The sequence below is a fragment of the Lissotriton helveticus genome, chromosome 8 (genome assembly GCF_964261635.1).
Source record: "Lissotriton helveticus chromosome 8, aLisHel1.1, whole genome shotgun sequence".
Taxonomy (NCBI): Eukaryota; Metazoa; Chordata; class Amphibia; order Caudata; family Salamandridae; genus Lissotriton; species Lissotriton helveticus.
This window is the reverse complement of record NC_136069.1, coordinates 421,007,145-421,028,935: the sequence shown is the minus strand read 5'-3', so window position 1 is coordinate 421,028,935 and position 21,791 is coordinate 421,007,145. Positions and strand designations below refer to the sequence as shown.

Below are 21,791 nucleotides of genomic sequence, written 5' to 3'. Positions count from 1 at the left end.
CTTTGTTATCCGAGTATATCTCCACTGGCAGCCCATCTGACCCTGCAGCTTTCCCTTTTTTCATTTTCTTTAATTGACCTAAGATTTCCCCTTCTGTTATCTCGCTTACCAAATACACTTTATCGGTGTCAGACATTTGCGGCAGATGTTTTATTGCCAACCAGGATTCTAAGTCTTCCCCCTTAGGGTCTTTGTCTTCTGTATAGAGACTCCTCATAAATGCCCTTGCTTCTTCTCTTATCTCTAGATCTGTTTCTATCCGATCCCCTGTCTGTCTATGTAGTAATGCTTTCATATTATTTCTGGTTCTCTCTTCTCTAGCTTTCCAGGCGAGAAGGGCTCCGCACTTTTCTCCATACTCAAAGTTTTTTAATCAACTAGACTCCCATTTTTCTTTGAGAATTCTCTCATCAGACACTTTTAACTGGAGCTGTAAATCAAAAAGTTCCTTCTCTAACAAATGTACTCTGCTAGAATTCTTTAAAACGGCATTTTGTAGTTCAAGATCTTTTCTTGTTATTGCTGCCAGGTCTTCCCTTCTTTTTATTTTTATGCTCTTTCTCTTATGATGCATTAGGGAGCTCAAAACACCTCTCAAGTAGGCCTTGTATGTTTCCCATACTACCTGGGGGGAGGAGGATCCTAAGTTTGTTATAAAGAATTCTAGTGATTTATCTCTAACCTCTACTTTTATCTGATTATCTAGTAAAAGTGATCTCTCCAATGTCCATCTTGGTTTTAATGGGGTTATATTTAATTCGATTGCAAGTTCCAAAACAGCATGATCTGATAATCCTGTAGGCGTGAAGGAAAGATAATTGATATCAGTGAGAAGGTGTTGATCAACTAAAAGATGGTCTATTCTAGAATAGTTCTTATATTTTTTACTATAAAAAGTGAAGCCAAGTTGGGAATTATACTTTTTCCTCCAGACGTCTACCAAGGTAAAATCTTTCATAATGGCATCTAAAGTGGCGAGTGACTTTGTGGGGGCCTGGTATTTCGCCCTGGAGGTTCTATCTAATTTTTGATCAAAAACCAGGTTAAAATCTCCACCTAAAATTAGAGGACCAGTTGTTGTGAATAATGCTAGTTCCAGTTTAGACAGCGGGGCTGGGTTGTCCTCATTTGGGCCATAGTATACTGCAATTGTATATGGGATGGTTAAAATATATACTTCTGCGATTAGCCATCTTCCCGATTGATCTGTCTGAAAACTTCTCAAGCTAATCCCTCTGTTTGCTCGGATTATAATAGAAACTCCCCTTGTAGTGCCCAATTGCCTGGAACTTAATATATCTTGAACCCACCTGAACTTCTTAAAGAGAGAATCACAAATCGCTGCTTCTAAATGTGTTTCCTGTAGCATTATAATTTGAGCATCTGAATTTCTTAAAAATTCACAAATTCTACTGTTTTATTTTTTCCCCTATACCGTTAATGTTCCATGACAGGACCTTAAGCTTGTATGAATTGATCATAAGTCTAGTAAATACTTGTACCCACCCATCTCTTTGTACATTGAACACTTACTTATATATGAGGACTTTTTTTCCCTTTTTCCTGACTCCCCCCCTTCCATTGAACCCCTCCCCCCTTAGGAACCCCCCCTACATACCTGGCGATGACTTCGCCTTTCGGAGCAACCAAAAAGAACCCATGACCGGTTTACTGTATTTTCAGTGAGACAAAGTAAGTCACTAATAAATCATCGTGTCCCCCCGTTTTATCATACAGTCTGCATATTCAACAATTTATTTCTCAAATTCCCCTCCACCATTCCCCTTTTTTTCAATTTATTTTCAATTTATTATTATTTTCTTCCTTAAATTAAACATCTTTTCTGTCCGTTTCTATAGCTCCTGCTCGCTCTTTATTCGATCTAAGAGATTGTCAACCTCCTCTGACTGTGTAAAACTGTATGTCTTATTTTTCCACATGATCCTGAGCATAGCCGGGAATCTCATCTGGACATGTGCTCCCAGTGACCTTAGATCTGGCATCCTAGTACCCAGTTCCCATTGTCTTTGTGCGGTTCTTGCACCAATATCAGACCTGATGAGGTAAGAGCTGGACTTATATCGTAAGTCTATTTTCGCAAGGGATCTCCCTAAAATAAGTTCCTTGACATTATATGTCTGAAAATTTACCAGTATTTTCCTGGGTGTTTTCCTGTCCATACGCCTCTTATAAGGGTCTCTGTGCACCCTCTGAATCTCTACCTCTAAATCTATGTCTGGGCGGTCTTTTAAAACACCATCTCTGAGGAGTTTACAAACAAATCCCTTTAAGTCCTCCAACTCTTCCCCTTCTGGTATTTTCAAGATCCTTAAATTGTTCCTCCTGGCTTGGGTCTCCAGCCGCTCAAGGTCCATAGCCAATGATTTGTTCTGGGTTTTAAGATGCTCTATGTCCTTTTGGTTCTCGTGTACAGTTTTATTCAAAGCAGCAGCCCCTATTTCAAGATTCCATGTACGCAGAGTGACCTCTTCCAATTTAGATTCTAGCACATCAAATCTGTCCTTTATTGTTTTTTGATTGGCCTCCGATATTTCAAATTTCAACATCATATCACTTCTCAGGGATCTAAAAAGATCCCCTAGTCGATCACTCTCACGCTCACTTGAGTCCACAGAACTCCTCCTTGTTTCTAAGTTTACTCGGGCAGTATCTGAAAGACTTTCATTGCTTGTATCTACACTCCTGAACTCCTCGCCTGGGTCCTTAGGACTGCTTGAAACAGGTTTGGCCATTGCAGCCTGACTCTTGGGCCTAGTGTCGGGGTTTTCCCCCACTTCATCTGCAGGAGGTACTTTGTTTAGATTTTCAGAGACACCCACTCCCTCCTCAGAGTTTTCCGCATTTTCCGCATTTTCCATATTTCCCAAGTTTTCTAGAGCTTCGTACCGATTTCTTGAGGGTGTAATGCCAATGTCCCCCTCCAACTGCACTGACGAGCGCTTAGCCTGATCCAGGACCTTGAAAAAAGATTTTAGGGATGGAGTGCTTTTCACTATTTGGCCCTCATGGGGTTTTCCTTTAGGTTTTTTGACTAGTGTAACCCTTTTCTTTCTACTCTTGCAGGGGGTTAATGGCATAGGTCGCTCCCTTTCTTCAAACTCTAATGCCCCTTTCTCTTTTAGTTCCACCCTCGATCTCAGCTGATACCTATTTATTTTTATCGGAAGAGTGTCTCCCTGCGTTGCCTGTGTTGAGCTAATATTAATTGGCTTAAAGTGCTTAGCTATAGCAGCTTGCGTCGCTTTTTTTCCTCCTGCTCAGAATACTTCAATAGTACCGACTCTTGTTCTGGAGCTTCAAAGTTCTTATATGGTGTGGGACCAGGCAGCGTTTGATCCATGCAACCCCGCCTCCCAATACTGGGTCCGTGGGTCACTTCCACCTTACTCCCCCTCTCCTCACGCCCAATCGATAAAGAGTAAAGCCTCTTTCTCGTGGAGTCCGGTTTGACTACCTGTTGTAACTGTTGTATCACCAAACTACCAAAATTAAGTTTGAAGAGGGCGGAGCGAAATCTGCTCCATAAGTCTCGTCGTCGTTCTTCCAGCGTGGATATTGATGAGTACAAGTCCCTTTTGCCCTATTGCTATCTCAACAAACCAGCAAGCCTTTAGGCGCCCGTTGCCTCAGTCGAAAAATGCTGTAGAGTGATATTGGCTCATATCTCATGTCTCAAAACAGTATATTTTACACCTTCTGGGACTTACTTTTCACCCCCCGTATGTTCCACCTTACCGCTGGTTGCTGAACATTAATCTCCGTTTTCTTTATATCGCTGCCTGCCACTTTGGAAGACACAAGTAAAAGCTGCCTTGCTGCCTTGCTGACCGGTTTCTTCTGTAGCCTCTGCTAAGGGCGGGCAGCGCTCTCCGGTGGAGGCTTTCACTCGTTGAACACAGCTGAACAGCTGATTAGCAGGTCCTAGTGCCGCCTGCTGCTGCGCCTCATGTCGAGTAAATCTTCAATAATCCTCGGGGAATCCTCGGGGAAAGGGAACACGAGATGCCGGGATTAGCTAAAAATCATTCAATAGTCGTGGGGGGCAAAATGCCTCTACCACTCACCTAGACGAGGGGAGGCTTGAGCTCTCTCGCATCTCTTTAACGCGCTTCGTTCTTTTCGGTCATTAGGACGCTTTGGTGCTACCGCGACCGGCTCTCAGCCCGCCGCCATGTTCCTCCGACGGAAGTCCGCTTCCTACCATCCCCCTCCCCCCTAACCACCAAATTAACATTCTAAGAAAAATCAAACCCTTTCTGCCCCCTATGGATTTTTAAATTAGCAGGAAAGTGGGCCCCGTTAAGAGCCACATGGACCTCAGTGGTCAGACTCATAACAGGTTCCAGGAGAATAGATCACATTACTCCGAAATTAAAACTTCTTACTTGGCTCCCATTTGAATCAAGAGTCCAATCAAAGATTGCATGCATGACACACAAAGCCCTCCATCGCAATTCTCCTATATACTTAGCCAATACAGTGGAGTTATCTAAGGGCAAGCGCCTCTTAAGATTCCCTGACTGCCTTTTACTAAAACCTAGAAGTTCAAAAAAAAAGAAAACTTACAACCACTCCTTCTCCAGCCTTGCCCCTAGAATTTGGAACACTTTACCTCCGGAAATCAGGATAAACCCTTTGGTGTCCTACTTCAAAAAAGAAACAAAAAACCTCTTCATGCTTAGATTCCTTCTCCATGAGTGATGAACCTTCCTCACCCTGGCTAGTGTTGGGTGGATGTCCAGTGGCTCTTAGAATGGTTAAGCTCAATGTTACACTGTATATATGAAACTCCATGGTTATTCCTTCTCCGATTGTCATTTCTTTTCTTCTTTCCCGATATTGTATGAATCGATGGCTATTTGTACAGAGCTCTGCTACCAGAATCGGGTCATGTATGCGCTATATAAACTCAAAAATAAATAAATTAATTAATTAATAAACAAAATTTCCGACAGAAGCAAAGAAGAAGTGTAAGACCTGGTACTCTTGCGGTAGTGTTTCCCTAAACGTTTTGCTTTTTCTCCTGGGTTTTTCTGCCTCTCTTTTAGTGGCCTTGGGGCTCTGGCCACTCTCCCACTGTAAATGCAGTGTGAAAGTGTGCAAGCCCTTCCTACACATGTTAGGAAGTGGTGCTTACATGATATTTTTTAACATGTGTCAAGCCTGAGCGACCCTTGACCCTTCCAGGTAGGTTGCTCCCCCTCCGCACAGCACCGCCTGTGTGTCCCTGCCCCAGCTGCCGCTGCTGAGGATGTTCGAGGCCCTCCTCCACCCGCAGGCTACCACCTGCGCCTCATCCCTGGTAGCCAGTGGTAGGCTGTAGGTTCACTCATCCTCCATTGTATTGCCAGTATTTTCTATCATTGCTCCCGTTGTAGTGACTGCATTTTCATTGTTGTGTCTGTGACTGCTGTTGTCTGTCTCCCCGCTGCCTGTATGTGGTCTGTGCCCGTTCTCTCCCTCTGTTCCCCTCGCTGCCCCCGTGTCGCTCTGCCCGGTTTCCCTTCTGCTCCCCTCGCTGCCCCCGTGTCTCCCTGCCCGATTCTTCCTTCTGCTCCCCTCGCGGATCGTGTCTCTCTGCCCGTTTTTGCCTTCTGTTGCTTAGCTGTCCCTGCATTTTTGTGACCTTTCTGCCCTTTCTTGTGACGTTTGTGCCCTCTGTGCCACTTGTTTCCCCCTGTTTTTTGTGACCTTCCTGCCCTTTCTTGGGACCTTTCTGCCTTCTGTGCCACTCGTTTCCCCCCATTGTTGTGACCTTTTTGCCCTTCTTGTGACCTTTTTGCCTTCTGTGCCACTCGTTTCCCCCTGTATTCTTGTGACCTTTTTGCCCTTTTGTGACCTTTCTGCCCTCTGTGCCACTCATTTCCCCCTCAATTGTTGTGCCCTTTTGCCTTCTGTTTCCTTCATTGCCTCTCACCGCCCACGCCGCTGCGTCCCCAGCGGCTCCACCCCGCTAACTTCCCATTTGCTGCCCCAGCCTCCCGCCTCCCAGCTGCTCCTCACTCCCACCTCCCCATACATGCGGGCCGCTGCTCGGTCACGCCGCTGGCGCACGGCTAGCCCATCTGTGCCCGTCCGCGCCTGGACCCCGCCCAGCACCAGAACCCCTGGCCCCTGCCACGACGACTGCCGCCACTATGACGCCAGCACTCTGCACGCTCTCAACCCCCGACGGACCCACAACTGCTTCAGGGTCGCCCCGAAATGCACACACGGTCCTTTCATCTGCCGGAACTGCAGCTACACCAGCCACAGAGCCGACGAACCACCCGCCAAGAAAGACCTCAACCACCTCCAATGCATACTACTGAACACCCGCTCCGCACACAAACACGACGTCGATCTCTGGGACCTGCTCAACACAACCTCCCCGGACGTCGCCTTCCTGACAGAGACCTGGTTGAACAACTCTTCCGCACCCAGAATTGCCATAGCCATCCCAGACGGCTACATGATCACCCGCAGAGACCGCACCAGCGGAGTCGGAGGGGGAATCGCCATCGTCCACAAGAACAGCATCAGGGTCTCGACTAGCACCGACGACGCGCTCAGCACCGCCGAACACATGCATTTCCAGATCTACACTGACCCCAACTCCACCCTTAGAGGCACCCTCGTCTACCGACCTCCCGGACCCTGCCCCAGTTCAGCGACTCCATCGCCGACTTCTTCAGCAAGCCCGCCCTGACCTCCACCGACTACATCCTCCTCGGAGACCTGAACTTTCACCTTGAGAACAACAACAGCAACTCCACCACCCTGATCAACAACCTCGACAACCTCGGACTGAGGCAACTCGTCACAACGCCCACCTACTCCGGTTGGCCACACGCTCGACCCGTCTTCTCCTCAAGCCCGCACGTCTCCGTCAGCCACACCACCGAACTCCTCTGGATCGACCACCGCTGCATCCACTTCACCTTCCAGAAACCCACCACACACCACCGCACCCAACAGATCCCTTGCCGCCGCAGGAGCAAAATCACATGCAAACCTCGCTCTCAGCCCATCCACCGAACCCTCCAACACCGACGTCGCTGCCCACAACCTCAGACGCTGGTTCGAGGACTGCAGCAACACCCTCGCCCCGCTGAAGAAACCCCCCCCCCACAGAGACACCAGCAAGAGGGCCAGCTGGTTCACCCCAGAACTCCTAGATTCCAAGCAAGCCTGCAAGAAACTAGAGAAAAAATGACACAGTGAACAAACTCTGGACATCCACGCAGCACACAAGGACGCCGTCCGCAACCACTACCACCTCATCAGGGCTGCCAAGAAGACTTCCTTCAAAGACCACCTCGACAACAATGCACATGACAGCAAGGAGCTCTTCAACATCATGAAGTAACTCGCCAACCCCAGCTCCAACACCAACGACATCCCGCCGTTGCAAGCCCTGTGCGACTCCCTTGCCACCTTCTTCCACCGCAAGATAGCATACATCCACGACAGCTTCAACACCCAGACAGCCCCAGCAGACAGCAACACAACACACCCTCCGCACACCATTGACCACGTCCCCTTGCTAGCCTGGACCAGCGAGAGTGACCATGAGCACAATCCACTCCGACTCTCCGTCAGACCCATTACCGCACCACGTCTTCAACAAAGCAAGCAGCTCCATCGCACCCCACCTACGCAAGGTCATCAATCTCTCCCCTGAAACCACGACCTTCCCAGAGAGCTGGAAACATGCCGAGATCAACGCCCTACTCAAAAAACCCAAGGCAGACCCAAGAGACCTCACGAACATCCAACCCATCTCTCTGCTTCCGTTCCCAGCTAAGATCATTGAGAAGATGGTCAACATCCAACTCACCCGCTACCTCGAAGACAACAGCATACTGGACCCCTCCCAGTCAGGTTTCCGCAGCAACCACAGCACCGAGACCGCCCACATCGCCGCCACAGACGACATCAGGATACTACTGGACAACGGCGAGACGGCGGTCCTCATCCTCCTGGACCTCTCCGCCACCTTCGATACTGTCTGCCATCGCACACCTAGCACACGACTCCACGTCGCAGGGATCCGAGACAAGGCCCTGGACTGTACCTCCTCCTTCCTCTCCGGCAGAACCCAGAGAGTCCGCCTCCCCCCGTTCCAATCCGAAGCCTCCGAGATCATCTGCGGCGTCCCACAGGGATCCTCCCTCAGCCCGATGCTGTTCAACGTCTACATGGCGCCTCTCGCACGCATCGCCCGACATCACGACCTCAACATAATCTCCTACACCAATGACACCCAACTGATCCTCTCCCTCACCAAGGACCCCCTCACTGCCAAATCCAACCTACACCAGGGAATGAAGGCCGTCGCCGACTGGATGGAGGATAGCCACCTTAAACTGAACACAGACAAGACGGAGATGCTCATCCTCGGGCCCAACCCCTCAGCGTGGGACGATTCCTGGTGGCCCACATCACTGGGGGCCCCCGCACCTACCAACCATGCACGCAACCCGGGAGTCATCCTCGACTCGAAACTCACCATGACCAAACAAGTCAATGCTGTCGCCTCCTCCTGCTTCAACACCCTCCGGATGCTCCGTAAAATCTACAGATGGATCCCGACAGACAAAAGGAAAACAGTCACCCAAGCCCTAGTCAGCAGCAGACTCGACTACGGAAACGCCCTCTATGCCAGAACCCCGACCAAACTCATCAACAGACTGCAGAGAATCGCTTTACAAATTATATGATTGATTGATTGATTGAATGGACCACCTCCTTCCACTCCGGCAGAACCCAGAGCGTCCGCCTCCCCCCGTTCCGTTCCGAAGCCTCCGTGTTATCTGCGGCGTACTCCAAGGATCCTCCCTCAGCCTGCCACTGTTCAACATTTACATTGCCCCGCTCGCACACGTCGCCCGACAGCACGACCTCAACATAATCTCCTATGCCGACGACACTCAACTGATCCTCTCCCTCACCAAGGACCCCATCACTGCCAAAGCCAACCTCCATGAAGGAATGAAGGCCGTCGCCGACTGGATGAAGATCAGTCGTCTGAAGCTGAACTCGGACAAGATGGAGGTACTCATCCTCGGCTCCAACCTGTCAGTCTTAGACGACTCCTGGTGGCCAACGGCACTGGGGACAGCCCCGACCCCCACCGAGCACGCACGCAACCTGGGAATCATCCTCGACTCAATGCTCTAAATGACCAAGCAAGTCAACGCCGTCTCCTCCTCCTGCTTCAACACCCTCCGCATGCTCCGCAAGATCTACAGATGGATCTCGACAGATACAAGAAAGACAGTCACCCAGGCCCTCGTCAGCAGCAGACTCGACTACGGAAATGCCCTCTATGCGGGAGCCCCGACCAAGCTCATCAATCAACTACAATGCATCCAAAACACCTCGGCGCGACTGATCCTCGATGTACCACGACACAGCCACATCACCCCCCACCTGAGAAACCTGCACTGGCTCCCCGCCAACAAGAGGATATCCTTCAAGCTCCTCACCCACGCATACAAGGCACTCCATAAGACCGGCCCAGCCTACCTCAACAGACGGCTCTCCTTCTACACTCCCAACCGCCAGCTACGCTACGCCGACCTCTCACTCACCACCGTCCCGCGCATCCAAAGAACAACCACCGGTGGGAGATCCTTCTCCCACCTCCCCGCCAAGACATGGAACACCGTCGAACTGAGCCTACAACAGACCCAAGACCTGCTGACCTTTAGGAGGATACTAAAGACCTGGCTGTTCGATTAGTAGCAGCTCCCACGTCCCCCCCAGCGCCTTGAGACCCTCGCGGGTATGTAGTGCGCTTAACAAATGACTGATTGATTGATTGATTGAAGCCTGCTATTTCAGGCCTGTGTGTGCACTTGCACCTATGATGATTTTTCACTTGTGTCAAGCCTGCCATTGCAGGTTGGCCTTTCTAAACACTGGCCACTGCTAAGGGAACCTTTCTCTACCACTAGAGCACTCCTAGGATAAGTTTTAGGGGTGAACCAAGTGGTAGGTGAAAGGCAGGGCAGGTACATGTGTGTTCCCTGCCCAGGTAATGAAGAATAGCAATGTGTGTTAACATTGCCTATGAGGTTTGCTCTTCGCATAGGTGAACATGGGGAAATGGTTGAAAATACTTCAAGCTGCAAAATTGACATACAGTGGAGCAGTCTCATCATGATTCCTATTATTGGATCCACAATGACTAACCCTCTCCTGTGGTAAAGGTGGATTTGTCATTAATAGCTTAGAAATGCCTCTTTAAAAAATTTGGCATGTCTCTGCTCTGAAACTTTGTGTGCCTTTTAATTTGACTTCAGTCCACACTGGAGGCGGGAGGAGCACATCTGTTCATTCCCCAGCGACAGCTGTAAACATTGCCCATGCAACTGGAATGACAGACCTCTGCCATTTGAGGGCCTGGCTGGGGAGGTCTTGACACTTGGCCTCTGGGAAGCCAGATCCTGGCCCGACTAAAGATTAGGATCTGTATTCCACGGCTTCATGGCAGACAGGAATGAAATTTAGGGGTCACATCTGTGGTTCAAAAGGGAAACAACTGAACCACCCCAACTTCAAAGGCACACTACATTACTAGTGCCATACTTCAGCAGGGTCGAGATACACTTGTGGGTACGTGGGACCATAGATCCTGGACTGCGTGGTGCACACTGCCAGTTGAATGTGTTTTGCACAAGGAGGATTACTACCTTTGGAAGGGACCGTGAACCCTTCCTGAATAGTGACTGGCCTGGGCTTATTACCTGCTGATGTGTGGCATCCTGAAGTGTGCTATCCAAGGGCTTGTTGGCTTTCCCCCATTCTCTTGTGGAGGTCTCAGAGACATCAAAAACCTCCAGCGAGGAACCCACACCATCTGTGGGTGACACCTGGAGAGCTGTGCACTCTTAAGTGCCCACATTGTCTGCTGGATCCCGACTGGTAGTGCGGCGTGAGTGTGAAACTAAGTATTGTGCCTGGAGACCGGATTGCCTTGTGCAGAGCCCCAAAAGTACAGCCCGCATCTAAGAAGTGTGGCCTCTGCATCATGGAGGCCTCAACACCTATAAACGTCTTGTTGGTGGTGGGCAGATTCACTGGTTGCGGGACCCTGCGTGTTCATCTTTGTCGACCTTGCGTGTCCCGATTCGTTAACATGGCGACTGCATGCTAATTGCGTGCGGTGTTCGATTCACAGGTTGCGACTCTCGGAGGGATGGCATTCCCATAGTAGTGCCTCATTCTACCGTGTCGGGCACTGCGCCTGTGTGTCTGATCGGAATTGTCTGGTATCAATGTGCACCGAGCATTGTGCCTCATTTACAGGGAGGTACGGAATTTGCAACCCTTTATTGTGTGTGACAGGTACTGTCTGGAGCAACCCATATCAATGTGCTCCAGATTTGGTGCCTCATTTCGGATCACTGACACAATATCGATTGAAAAAATATTGACCTACAAAAAAATCGACGTTGGAATATCGGAGACAAGAATATCGACAACCTATCTACAACATGGTAAGTACAAAAATATCGAAACCAAAATATAGATGTTAAAAATATCGTAATTAAAAATATCGTTTTTTTTAAATAAAACAAGTGTAAAATAAAGTAAAATAACAAAATCAATTACCAATGAAAAAAATTATTACCAATTAAAAAATGTGTTTGCCAATTAAAAACATTAATTACCAATTAAAAAAATTCATTATCAATTAAAATAATGAATTGCCAATTAATAATTAATTAAAAAGAAAGTAATTATCCATACCAATAAATAAAATTAAATCATTTATTAATTACGATTAAATTACTACCCACCTAATTCCCCTATAAACCCACAACCCGCTACAGAAATAAACACAAAAATTAATTAAAATTAATTTGTAATTCCTAAAAATTAATAATTAATTTAGTATATTTAAATTACTTCCCACCCTATTCCCCTATAAACCCACAACCGGCTCCGGTACTAAAACGTAAACTTTACTTAAAAATAACAAAATTAAATATATAAAAATAATACACATATAATTTAAAACAAGTAAAATACTTAACAAAAAAAATATTACATATACATAATAAAATACATAACAATATTACAAATATCGATATTAGTAACTTCGATATTACTTACATAGATTTAAAAAAAATCGATATTACTTACCTTAGGGTCGATATTCTGTCCAACGATATTCTTGACCTCGATATTCTGTACCTTAGATATTTCCAACTCGATATTTTTGTAGGTCGATATTTCAAACTCGATATTTTGACTGTGCACCCTCATTTCCAGGGAGGCACGGAATTTGCAACTCTTCGTTGTGTGTGACTGGTAGTGTCTGGTGTGGACCGTATCACTGCACACCAGATGTTGTGCCTCATTTCCAGGGAGGTATGGAATTTGCAACTCTTCATTGTGTGTGACCGGAACTGTCAGATGTGACTCCGATCAACGCACACTAGATGTTGCGCCTCATTTCCAGGGAGGTGCAGAGGAGAGAATTTGTGTTCCATTGTGTCCGGATTACCTGGGTGCTGCTTTGATCAACGTGTTTCTGACGGGGTGCCTCGTTCTTCCGAGAGGGTCTGCTGCTTCATCCCCCATTCATCGATTGCTCCTTTTGTGCCCTCAGTGCGGCTGACAAACTGTCCTCTACTCTCCCAGCTCAACAACTTCCTGTTGCCAGGTAGTATTGCCCGATCAGACCTGGGTGTTGAGAGTAATTTACTGGGCTAAGGAATGCTTCAGAGAGCGATCAGAAGCGGGTTAAGAGACTGCGTGACCCCCGTTCTTCGCAGAACTGAGCTGGTGTCGGAAGGCACATTGTGGAATCCTTTGATTGAGCGACTAGACCCTCAGTCTACTTCTATTCCACATCCCGTTGGTGAACTTCCTGAGGGGTGGTCAAACCGCCCATTTGTCGACAGCCTCCTAATTAGGCATGCTACCTACCCCCACCTTCTTCCCTGTGACCCTAAGTTTGACTCCGGCCGCAATCGGTCTAGTATCAGGGGGAGAGCTGTTTATCTCCAACCAGTGGGCGTAGGGCAGTCAGGTTAGCTGAAAGGTGGAGGAGGGCTTGGGCCATGGGGTCTACATTTGTGTTTTTTCAAAGTGTGGGAAGTGCACAGTCTGTAAGCTTTACTGAGTTATCCGTGCTACCATGGGTATCACTCTCCTCCCTGAGTGTAATAGAATTATCAAATGGTCGCAGGACTATTACGTCATAGCCCTCTCACCCTGGGCACAAGAAACCTGAAAACATGCAGTATGAAGAAATAACACATTCCACAGATATTAGAGCGGACACATTCGCTTTTACAGCAGAAGCAAGTGAAAGGATTTATTCCCTAATCAGCACTGAATGTACAGAGCATACGTTTGTGAAAAACAAAGAACAACAAATAAAACACTTGCTATACCTGACCAGAAAAGAGATAAATCAACGCCTGCACGCCAGTACAATGGTAAAATACCATAAAGCCCAACGAATTCCACGAGGCCTTCGGATTTCCCTGCGGCCGTCCTTGTGTAAAAACTCAAAACCTTTCACAGAACGGTGGTATGCTATACTAAACAAGTGCAGCCTAGACTTAATTTTATTAATTATTGAGGAACTGTCCAAGATACTAGCTGAATTGAAAACAGAAATAGAGGTTACTACAGAGGAATTAAAGAAAGCAGTATCTGAAGAAGAACTCAAGAAAATCGTAGAGGATATAAACAATCAACTTATGAAACACACACAAGAAATAAACGAACGAAAATTACGGAAATATAAGAGAGACACTTTAGACTACAAGTTACAGGAAGTGTACATGTGGGCTGAAGTATATGCCAGAAGACGCCAGACAAAAACATACACTTCCCAAACGGATTCATCCTCCACGGATGAAGACAGACGACCTGCGCGTATAGAACGAGGTAGAAAAATTCTAGAATCATCCGCACAAGCGGGACCATCAACTGAACGGCGTCCTTTTTTAGAAGGAGGCCCCACAGAAACAGTAGACCCCGGAGGGGACTCAGAAAGAACAAGAGAAATAGACAAAACGACGCCACAGACGAGAACAGCCACGTCCAAGAAAAACAAGAACAAGAAAGGTCATTAGAAGCAAAAAACCTGGTCATCAATATATCAGACGAAAGGCTTACTAAATTTCAAATGGATACGCTACAAAAAGGGATGTCATTTGTCCCTACAGCCCGCACTAATAAATTGGAATTAGAGGTGAGCTTATTTAAATTGACACGGAAAATAAGACTTAGACATTTCTTTGATAACGTTCTCACGGAACCTTTGCAAGAGAAAACTGATGAATTAAGAGGGCTTAAAACCACAAGCACTTATATGCCACCAATTAGCCACAAAACAAATGATCTATTTGAAGTCTTATGCAAACAAGAAATAGAAAAAGTCAACACTAAGAAGACTCCGAAACGAAAGAATATGTCAAACAAGGAGTACGGCACCATACAAGCACTGGCAAAAAATGACAAAATCATGTGTCAAAAGGCAGATAAGGGAGGGGCCATGGTTATCTTGAATAAACCTTACTACGAGTCAGTGATCAAAGAGCACATTGAAGATGGGTCATTGTACATGGAAATAGACTACAATCCCACGGAAGAAATCCGTAAAACCTTGTCCAATATACTGTCGAGAGCAGAAAACATGGGAACCATAACAGGCATAACCAGGAAATACCTAACCCAAGAAAATCCTAAGAGTCCAGTTATATACATGGTACCTAAGGTCCATAAAGACTTGAACAAACCACCCTGCCGCCCGATAGTTTCTACGAAAGGAAGCCTCCACGAACCAGTGGGGAAGTTCATCGATAAATATTTGCAACCATTAGTGCTTAAATCCACTTCATACATAAAGGACACTACCGACTTTTTGGTAAAATTGAATAGCTTGAAAACATCAGAAAAGATAACCATGGTAACTATAGACGTCAAGGCGCTTTATACGTCATTACCACACAAAGAAGGCCTGGAAGCTATTGAAAAAGCTTTATTGAACAGCACATATGATCAAGATCTGCAAATATTTTTAATGGAACTAATGGAGTTTTCTCTCATGAACAGTTACTTTGAACACCAACAACGATGGTTTATCCAACGGAGTGGCACATCCATGGGCAATTGCGCCGCGCCGGCGTATGCCAATTTGTTTATGACTGATTTTGAAAACCTATACATCTACCAACGACAAGAATGGGCAACTCAGTTATCGATGTATGTAAGATTAATCGACGACATCTTTTTAATTTGGAAAGGTGATGATGAAAGTCTATGTAAAGAGTTGGAAATATTGAACAGCAGGAATGAACGGATAAGCTTCACGTGGCAAATGAGTACCACCAAGATCCAGTTTTTAGATGTAGAAATCACCAGAAGTGACCATCAATTCCAAACTAACCTTTATCGAAAGCCTACTGACAGGAACAACTTATTGAAATTTGATAGCCACCACCCCCAATCCCTGAAGACACACCTGCCATATTCACAGTTCCTCAGGGTACGAAGAGTGGTCTCGGAAACCCAAGAATGTCAAGAGCAATTAACAATCATGGCGAAGAGATTTCAGGATAGGGGATATCCTGAACAAATGATACAACCAGCATTGACTAGAGCACAAAAAATAACCAGAGATGAATTACTAATGAACAAAACAAAATTGCCCACAAAGAGAATAACATGCGTGAGTAAATACTCCAATGTAAGCACCCAATTTAAGAACATTATTAGGAAACATTGGCAAATATTGAAATTGGAAGTGGACTTTAAAGGGATCTTTTCAGAAGAACCATTGTTCGCATTTACGAGAGGAAAGAACCTAGGAGAAATGTTGAAACACCCCATTGAGCGACCTCCACAAAGCACTTATCGTGGAACTACCGCATGCATTAACTGTAGCAGTTGCCACAACATCATGAAGGGAAATGTGATATCCCATCCTATGAAAGGGTTTGAAATACCGTTAAGAGTCAATGGGACATGCGACACAATGAACATAATATACATGTTGAAATGCCCCTGTGGCAGAGTGTATGTAGGCCACACTGAACGTAAACTAAAAACGCGCCTTACAGAACATAAAAGCAACATAAGAACAGAATCAATAAAATCAACGGTGGCCGTCCACTTCAAGGAGAAAAATCATCACATAATCCAGTTGCGAGCTTGCATACTGGAAATAGTGCCTAAAACTGAGGGCACAAGCAATAAGAAAAACCTACTCAAAAGAGAGAATCATTGGATTTATTATCTGAACAGTCTGAAGCCCAACGGGCTTAATGATCGAACAGAATTTTTGTGCTACTTATGAACTTGTAAATATTTTTGCCTAATTGTACTAATTACTGTCTATATGATATACAGTACCAAATGAAGTTTCTCATACATTCTTAAAACCGATCAGGCACCAGATAGTAAGGGCGTGCAGTCAGTTTCACGTAGATTGCCAGCATAGCGCATAGATAGCGCCAACAAAGTTGAGTGAAAAAAAAGGTTAGCGCAGTAACGCGCATGCGCCAAGCAGCCGATAGAAAAACGAACACATTCGACCCCGGCGCCATTAGAAGATGCAGCGCAGAGTTCGCGTAAGCGGAGCACTTTAGCAGTTTACAAAGTCAATAAGGTGAGCGTTCAAAGTACGAGCATGATGTTAATGTAAGCCGCGTCCGGCGAGTTTGTTGTAACAGTTTTAAGCATTTGCAAGCGACTGAGCGGCCCAGGAACTTTCACGATAACATCAAAGCAAGATACCATCAGCTGTGTTACATAGTAACATCGAACCTTGAGCACGTATCCATTTGAACTTTGTAAAATATCTCATAGAGCTGTCGGTTTACACGCTAGCATGTATTATAATTAGTCACCAATTTTGAACCATAACGCAGTCAGAATTAAAGTTGCTAGTAATGTTTAATATCGTGAATTATACGAAAAAGTGCAGGCTAAAGCAAGTCTTGTTTTGTTTAATTAATTCACATGTTTCCCTGATGAAGGTGCTAGATGCACCGAAATGCATTGGATATGATATATTTGGGAATCAAACAAACGATGCAAAAGGAAAAATTTAACATGTGAACTTTCAAAAAAAAGTTTGGATTATGTTGAAAAAATAAATTTATAAACATACAACCACAACGAAGTCACGTCTACATTTGTGTTATCCGCTGACCTGCTGGATATCAGTGGCACCACATTACAGTGCTGTTTGAGTGTGTGTGTGAGTGCGCTCCATACAGACCTGCTTGATATCCATGGCACCGCATATCGGCAGTGAGTAACTGTATGAGGACCGCCTGTTATTAAGTACACCTCACAGAGGTCTGGCTGGCACACCACCTCAGCCAAGCAGAAAGTTCCAGTTCCTACAGAAGGTGACCAGAGATTTTTGAGTGATTGTTGATTGTTTGGTAATGGTTAAAAATATTTTTTACACTAAGATATTCTAGAAATGGGGCCCATTAATAGCCATTTTTACAATCATAGAAATATAAACTTCTTATAGAGTCATAATTGAATAATTGGTGCTTGTTTATTTTATTGATTTATTTAGAATATTAAATAGCACCCACCCACCAGCCTCTGTGCTCTATACTGTTAAAAAATGAATGCAGATCTTAGTTTAAATACTTAACCATCATAATATACTGTATCAAACCAGTGGCGTAAGGAAGCCTTAAGGGGGCCTACTGCAAGGAATGGTGAGGGGGGCCCCTCGCAATACCCATACCCTCAAGCTGACAAGCTGAGGGCCTCCCTTGATGTTTAGATGACTGGGCCCCCTCCATACCGCAAGGGGTGCGGGGTGTCCGTTATGCTCCTGCTTTGCGCTTGGTTAATACTGACTACAAGATTCTTGCCAAGATTTTGGCTCTTTTACCTAATTTAATTGGCCCTGAACAATCAGGTTTTGTTAAAGGACGCCTCTCTTCTGATAACTCGCGTGTCTTTTTCAATATTCTAAGTAAGGCATCCTCGCTAAACCATCCTCTGGCTGCTATTTCTCTAGATGCTGAGAAAGCTTTTGACAGGATTAGTTGGGATTTCATGTTCCAGGCTCTCAAATGGACAGGTTTTCCACCAAAATTTATTTCTGTTATCTCCTTACTCTATTCTGGCCCTCAGGTGTCAATATTTGTTAATGGTATGGTTTCAGATTATTTTGCACTCCAAAGAGCTGTTCGACAAGGCTGTCCACTGTCTCTTCTATTATTTTTTCTAGCCCTAGAACCTTTTCTCACCAAGATTCGACAGGATGATACCATTACCGGTTTTCATTTTGGTCCCCAGCAAGTTAAACTTTCGTTTCATGCCAATGCCATTCTTCTCTATTGTTCTGATCCACTTTCTTCTCTCCCTTCCGTCCTTCAACAGGTTTCTTCCTTCTCCAATGTTTCTGGATACCGTCTTAATGTCGACAAATGTGAAATTTTGCCTCTCAATCCTCTTAGCAAAAAACACCTCTTTGAACATTCTGGTTTTTCGTGGCAGCCATCCAAGATCAAATACTTAGGCGTATGGTTTGCTCCCCTCTTGTCTGACACTCTTAAAATAAACTTTGATTATGTAACTAAAAAATTAAATGCAGCCATTACCCGATGGAACCCTCTCTTTTTATCTTGGTGGGGACGTCTCAGCTCAATAAAAATGATGTTATCACCTCTAATACTATACACCATTTCCATGATTCCTATTCATATCCCTGATTATTATTTTAAGAAAATCGATTCTACTTTACTTAAATTTTTATGGAACGGTAAACGCTCTCGTATCGCTCTTGCTTCCTTGACGAAGGACAAATCTAATGCTGGAGTCCGTTTCCCTGATTTTAAAGCTTATCATCGTGCCTTTTCTCACCTGCTCTTCCTTTTTATCCTCCTCTTTGGCTAAAAATAGAATCCTCATTTATTACTCCCTTTGATTTCCATGAAATCCTATCTTTTACATCCATTATGACTTGTTTCCGCAATCCCATAATTTCCCACTCTCGTAAACTCCTTATCCCTTTTTTGTCCTCTTCTTATCCCTCTCTCTCTTTGACATACGTACAGCCTATTTGGAATAATAAACAACTCAAAATTCGTACTCGTTCTATTTTCTGGAAGACTTGGCATTCTAAAAACCTGCGATGGATTTCTCAACTCCTCTCTCACAATCAGCCTCTATCCTTTTCCGAACTCCAATCTCAATTCTCTTTGCCTCCCATTTCTCATTCACAATATAATTTGCTTTATCCCATTCTTATTCAATACCTTCAGTCCCTTCCTAATACTAATGATATCCCTAATATATATCAATCTATATCCTCTACATTAGATGCTTCTCCCCCCGCCTCATTTCTCTATAAATCTTTTCAACTTTCACTAGACAGACCCAAAACTAAGACTGAACTAGCCTGGGAAAAGGACCTTTCACAAGATTGGTCGGTCCCCTTTTGGGATAAGATTTGGTCTAAACTTCATAAAACCTCTAGAGCTGCCAATACCACCCAAACCCTTTATTTTATTTATAATCGAACTTTGTTTACTCCATTGGTTTTATCGACTTTTTCATCAGACACTCCCTCTACTTGTTGGTCTTGCTCCTGTCCTACTGCAGATTTAAAACATATGTTATTTGATTGTCCTTCCATACTCCAGTTTTGGAAACTGGTTTGGTCTCAAATCCAAAAGATTTTTCAGATTCAAATCCCCTTTTCCATTACTCAAATTTTTCTAGGTTCTCTCTCTCCTATTTACCCTCAATCCTCACAACATTACTTACTCATTGACCTCTTGATAGCTATTGCCTGTCACCTTATTACCTCCAACTGGAAACAAGCTAATAACGTTACATTTCCCTCTTGGTGGAATGCGGTTTGTTTTCATCACCGACTTGATACTAATTATGTTTCTCCCATTTCCCTGGCAATCAAAAGAGATCTCCTTTGGCTTCCTTTGGTAAATTATTTATCCTCATTTGCTTCCTCGACCACCACCTCCCATACTAGATCTGTTGAAGTACGAAAACCACCTTGATTCTCTCAATGCCTTTTATCAATTTCACTAACTGATTGTTATTTATTGTTGTTTTGAACATATTCAATATTTTTTTCCGTGTTTTCAATATTGTTATGCTTGCGTTGTTTTTTTCTATATGCACAGTTTTGACTGCATTCCTCATTTATTCTTATATGCTTCGTAATTCCTTTATTATTTTATCTTTTATTGTATAACCTGTATGGCTTCATTATCTTACCTGTTTCTTCATTTCCTGTTTTGTTCTTTTGTTCTTTATTAAACTCAAACTAAAAAAAACACACTTTTGGTACTAGAGGGACCAACTGATAATAGATAGGGCATATCAGATTTTCCCCTCTACATACTTATTGTCACTGGTAGCAAATTGCTTCCTCGTGATATTTTAGCTCTTCCTTTTTTGTCTTATTTGTTCATCATCAATGGCTTACCTATAACATTACAGATCTGATGTGCAGTTCTGGGAATTCCAGAATTTTGTAGTAAATGGAAATTCTTAAATTTTGGAGTTTTGTAGAACTTTTGCCTGCAACAATCTAATTCATTCAGAAAATATCTCACTGATGGACATTTTCTCCTCCAACCAATTTCCTGATGGTACATTACGTGGCTTTTTTACGTGCGATACCACCAAACTCATTTCAGACTAAAACATAATTTCTGTTAATTGTTACAAATTTTCATAAAATACATTATATAATTTCTTACACATCTAGTCTCAGAAACAGATGGTTCACCCTCTAACCTATCTTTTTGGTGAGGTGCTTAAAAAGCTCTTACCATCAAAGTCGACATCAGCATTTGTGTGGTCTGTCACTGAAACTTTTATTCGCCTCTCATCCAAATCAGAGATTACTGAGTCGAAGTAAGCTATCGCATCCAGTATGTCAGCCTGAGGAATTGTGTTTTTTCTGTCCTTAGGTACCTATTGAAATAATTGTAGGACAATGAAAATCATTCAGCAGAAGTTCAAACACACTTGCTTACAACTTAACACGATGTAATATCACATTTAAATGAACACAGGAAAGACGAGTGTATTTTTAATGTAAAGTTAAGTTGCTTAATTTGGTTTTCTTGAAGGTGTGTACACGAGTGATTGACATCTTGGTTTACACAGTCAAAAATAACCAATAGAGACAAATAGCATAGAATGCTACCAGGTATCTGTGCTCTCAATTGCTGGTGTGGTTAAATATACCTGGCATAGAGAACTACAGCCTTAGAATAGCTAGATACTCCGTAAGGGCGCTGTTCAGACTAAAAAGGCAGAGAGATACATGACCTAGGAGTCAAAAGAAATCTGGAACAGAGCAAAGTGAAGACTTTGCAAGAGGGAGAAAGCTCACTATTTCCTTCAGTGATCTACAGACCGGTTAGGATAATATTTTAAGACAGAAGGGAGCACAGTGGGGACATAACTGAGATGGGATTGGAAAGAAGAAATGATGATGTAGTGACCTTCATTTTGTACTTGAATGAATGTGAGAGGGTGTCGTCTACTAATGCAGGAAATGTCAGGGATAGCTTTCTACTGAAAACTCTGTTGTGCATTTGAGACTTCGTGGGAGAGATTGGGAGGAACATTTGGAGGGCCTGGTGCAGAAGGATGGGAGGTGCCAAGATGGAAGGAGAGTGGTCAAGTGCCAGTGTGGAGGGGTGAAATGTGTGATAGTCAACAGGTGTGTTTGTCAATGAAAGAAATTATTCTGCTCCTATCCGCATTCTTAATTACATTTTCAGTCAATTGTGGGCAAT

At 44.5% G+C, this 21,791-nt stretch overlaps 1 protein-coding gene across 1 annotated transcript in view; it reads right to left on the bottom strand.

Annotated features, from left to right (window-relative positions):
• C8H13orf42 (chromosome 8 C13orf42 homolog) overlaps positions 1 to 21,791 on the bottom strand; it is a 92,464-nt gene that overhangs the window by 16,860 nt on the left and 53,813 nt on the right. Inside the window, exon 2 of the mRNA XM_078658879.1 lies at positions 20,814 to 20,958. Within this exon, the coding sequence (XP_078515005.1) occupies positions 20,814 to 20,958 (145 nt within the window). The remainder of the gene's footprint in view (positions 1 to 20,813; positions 20,959 to 21,791) is intronic.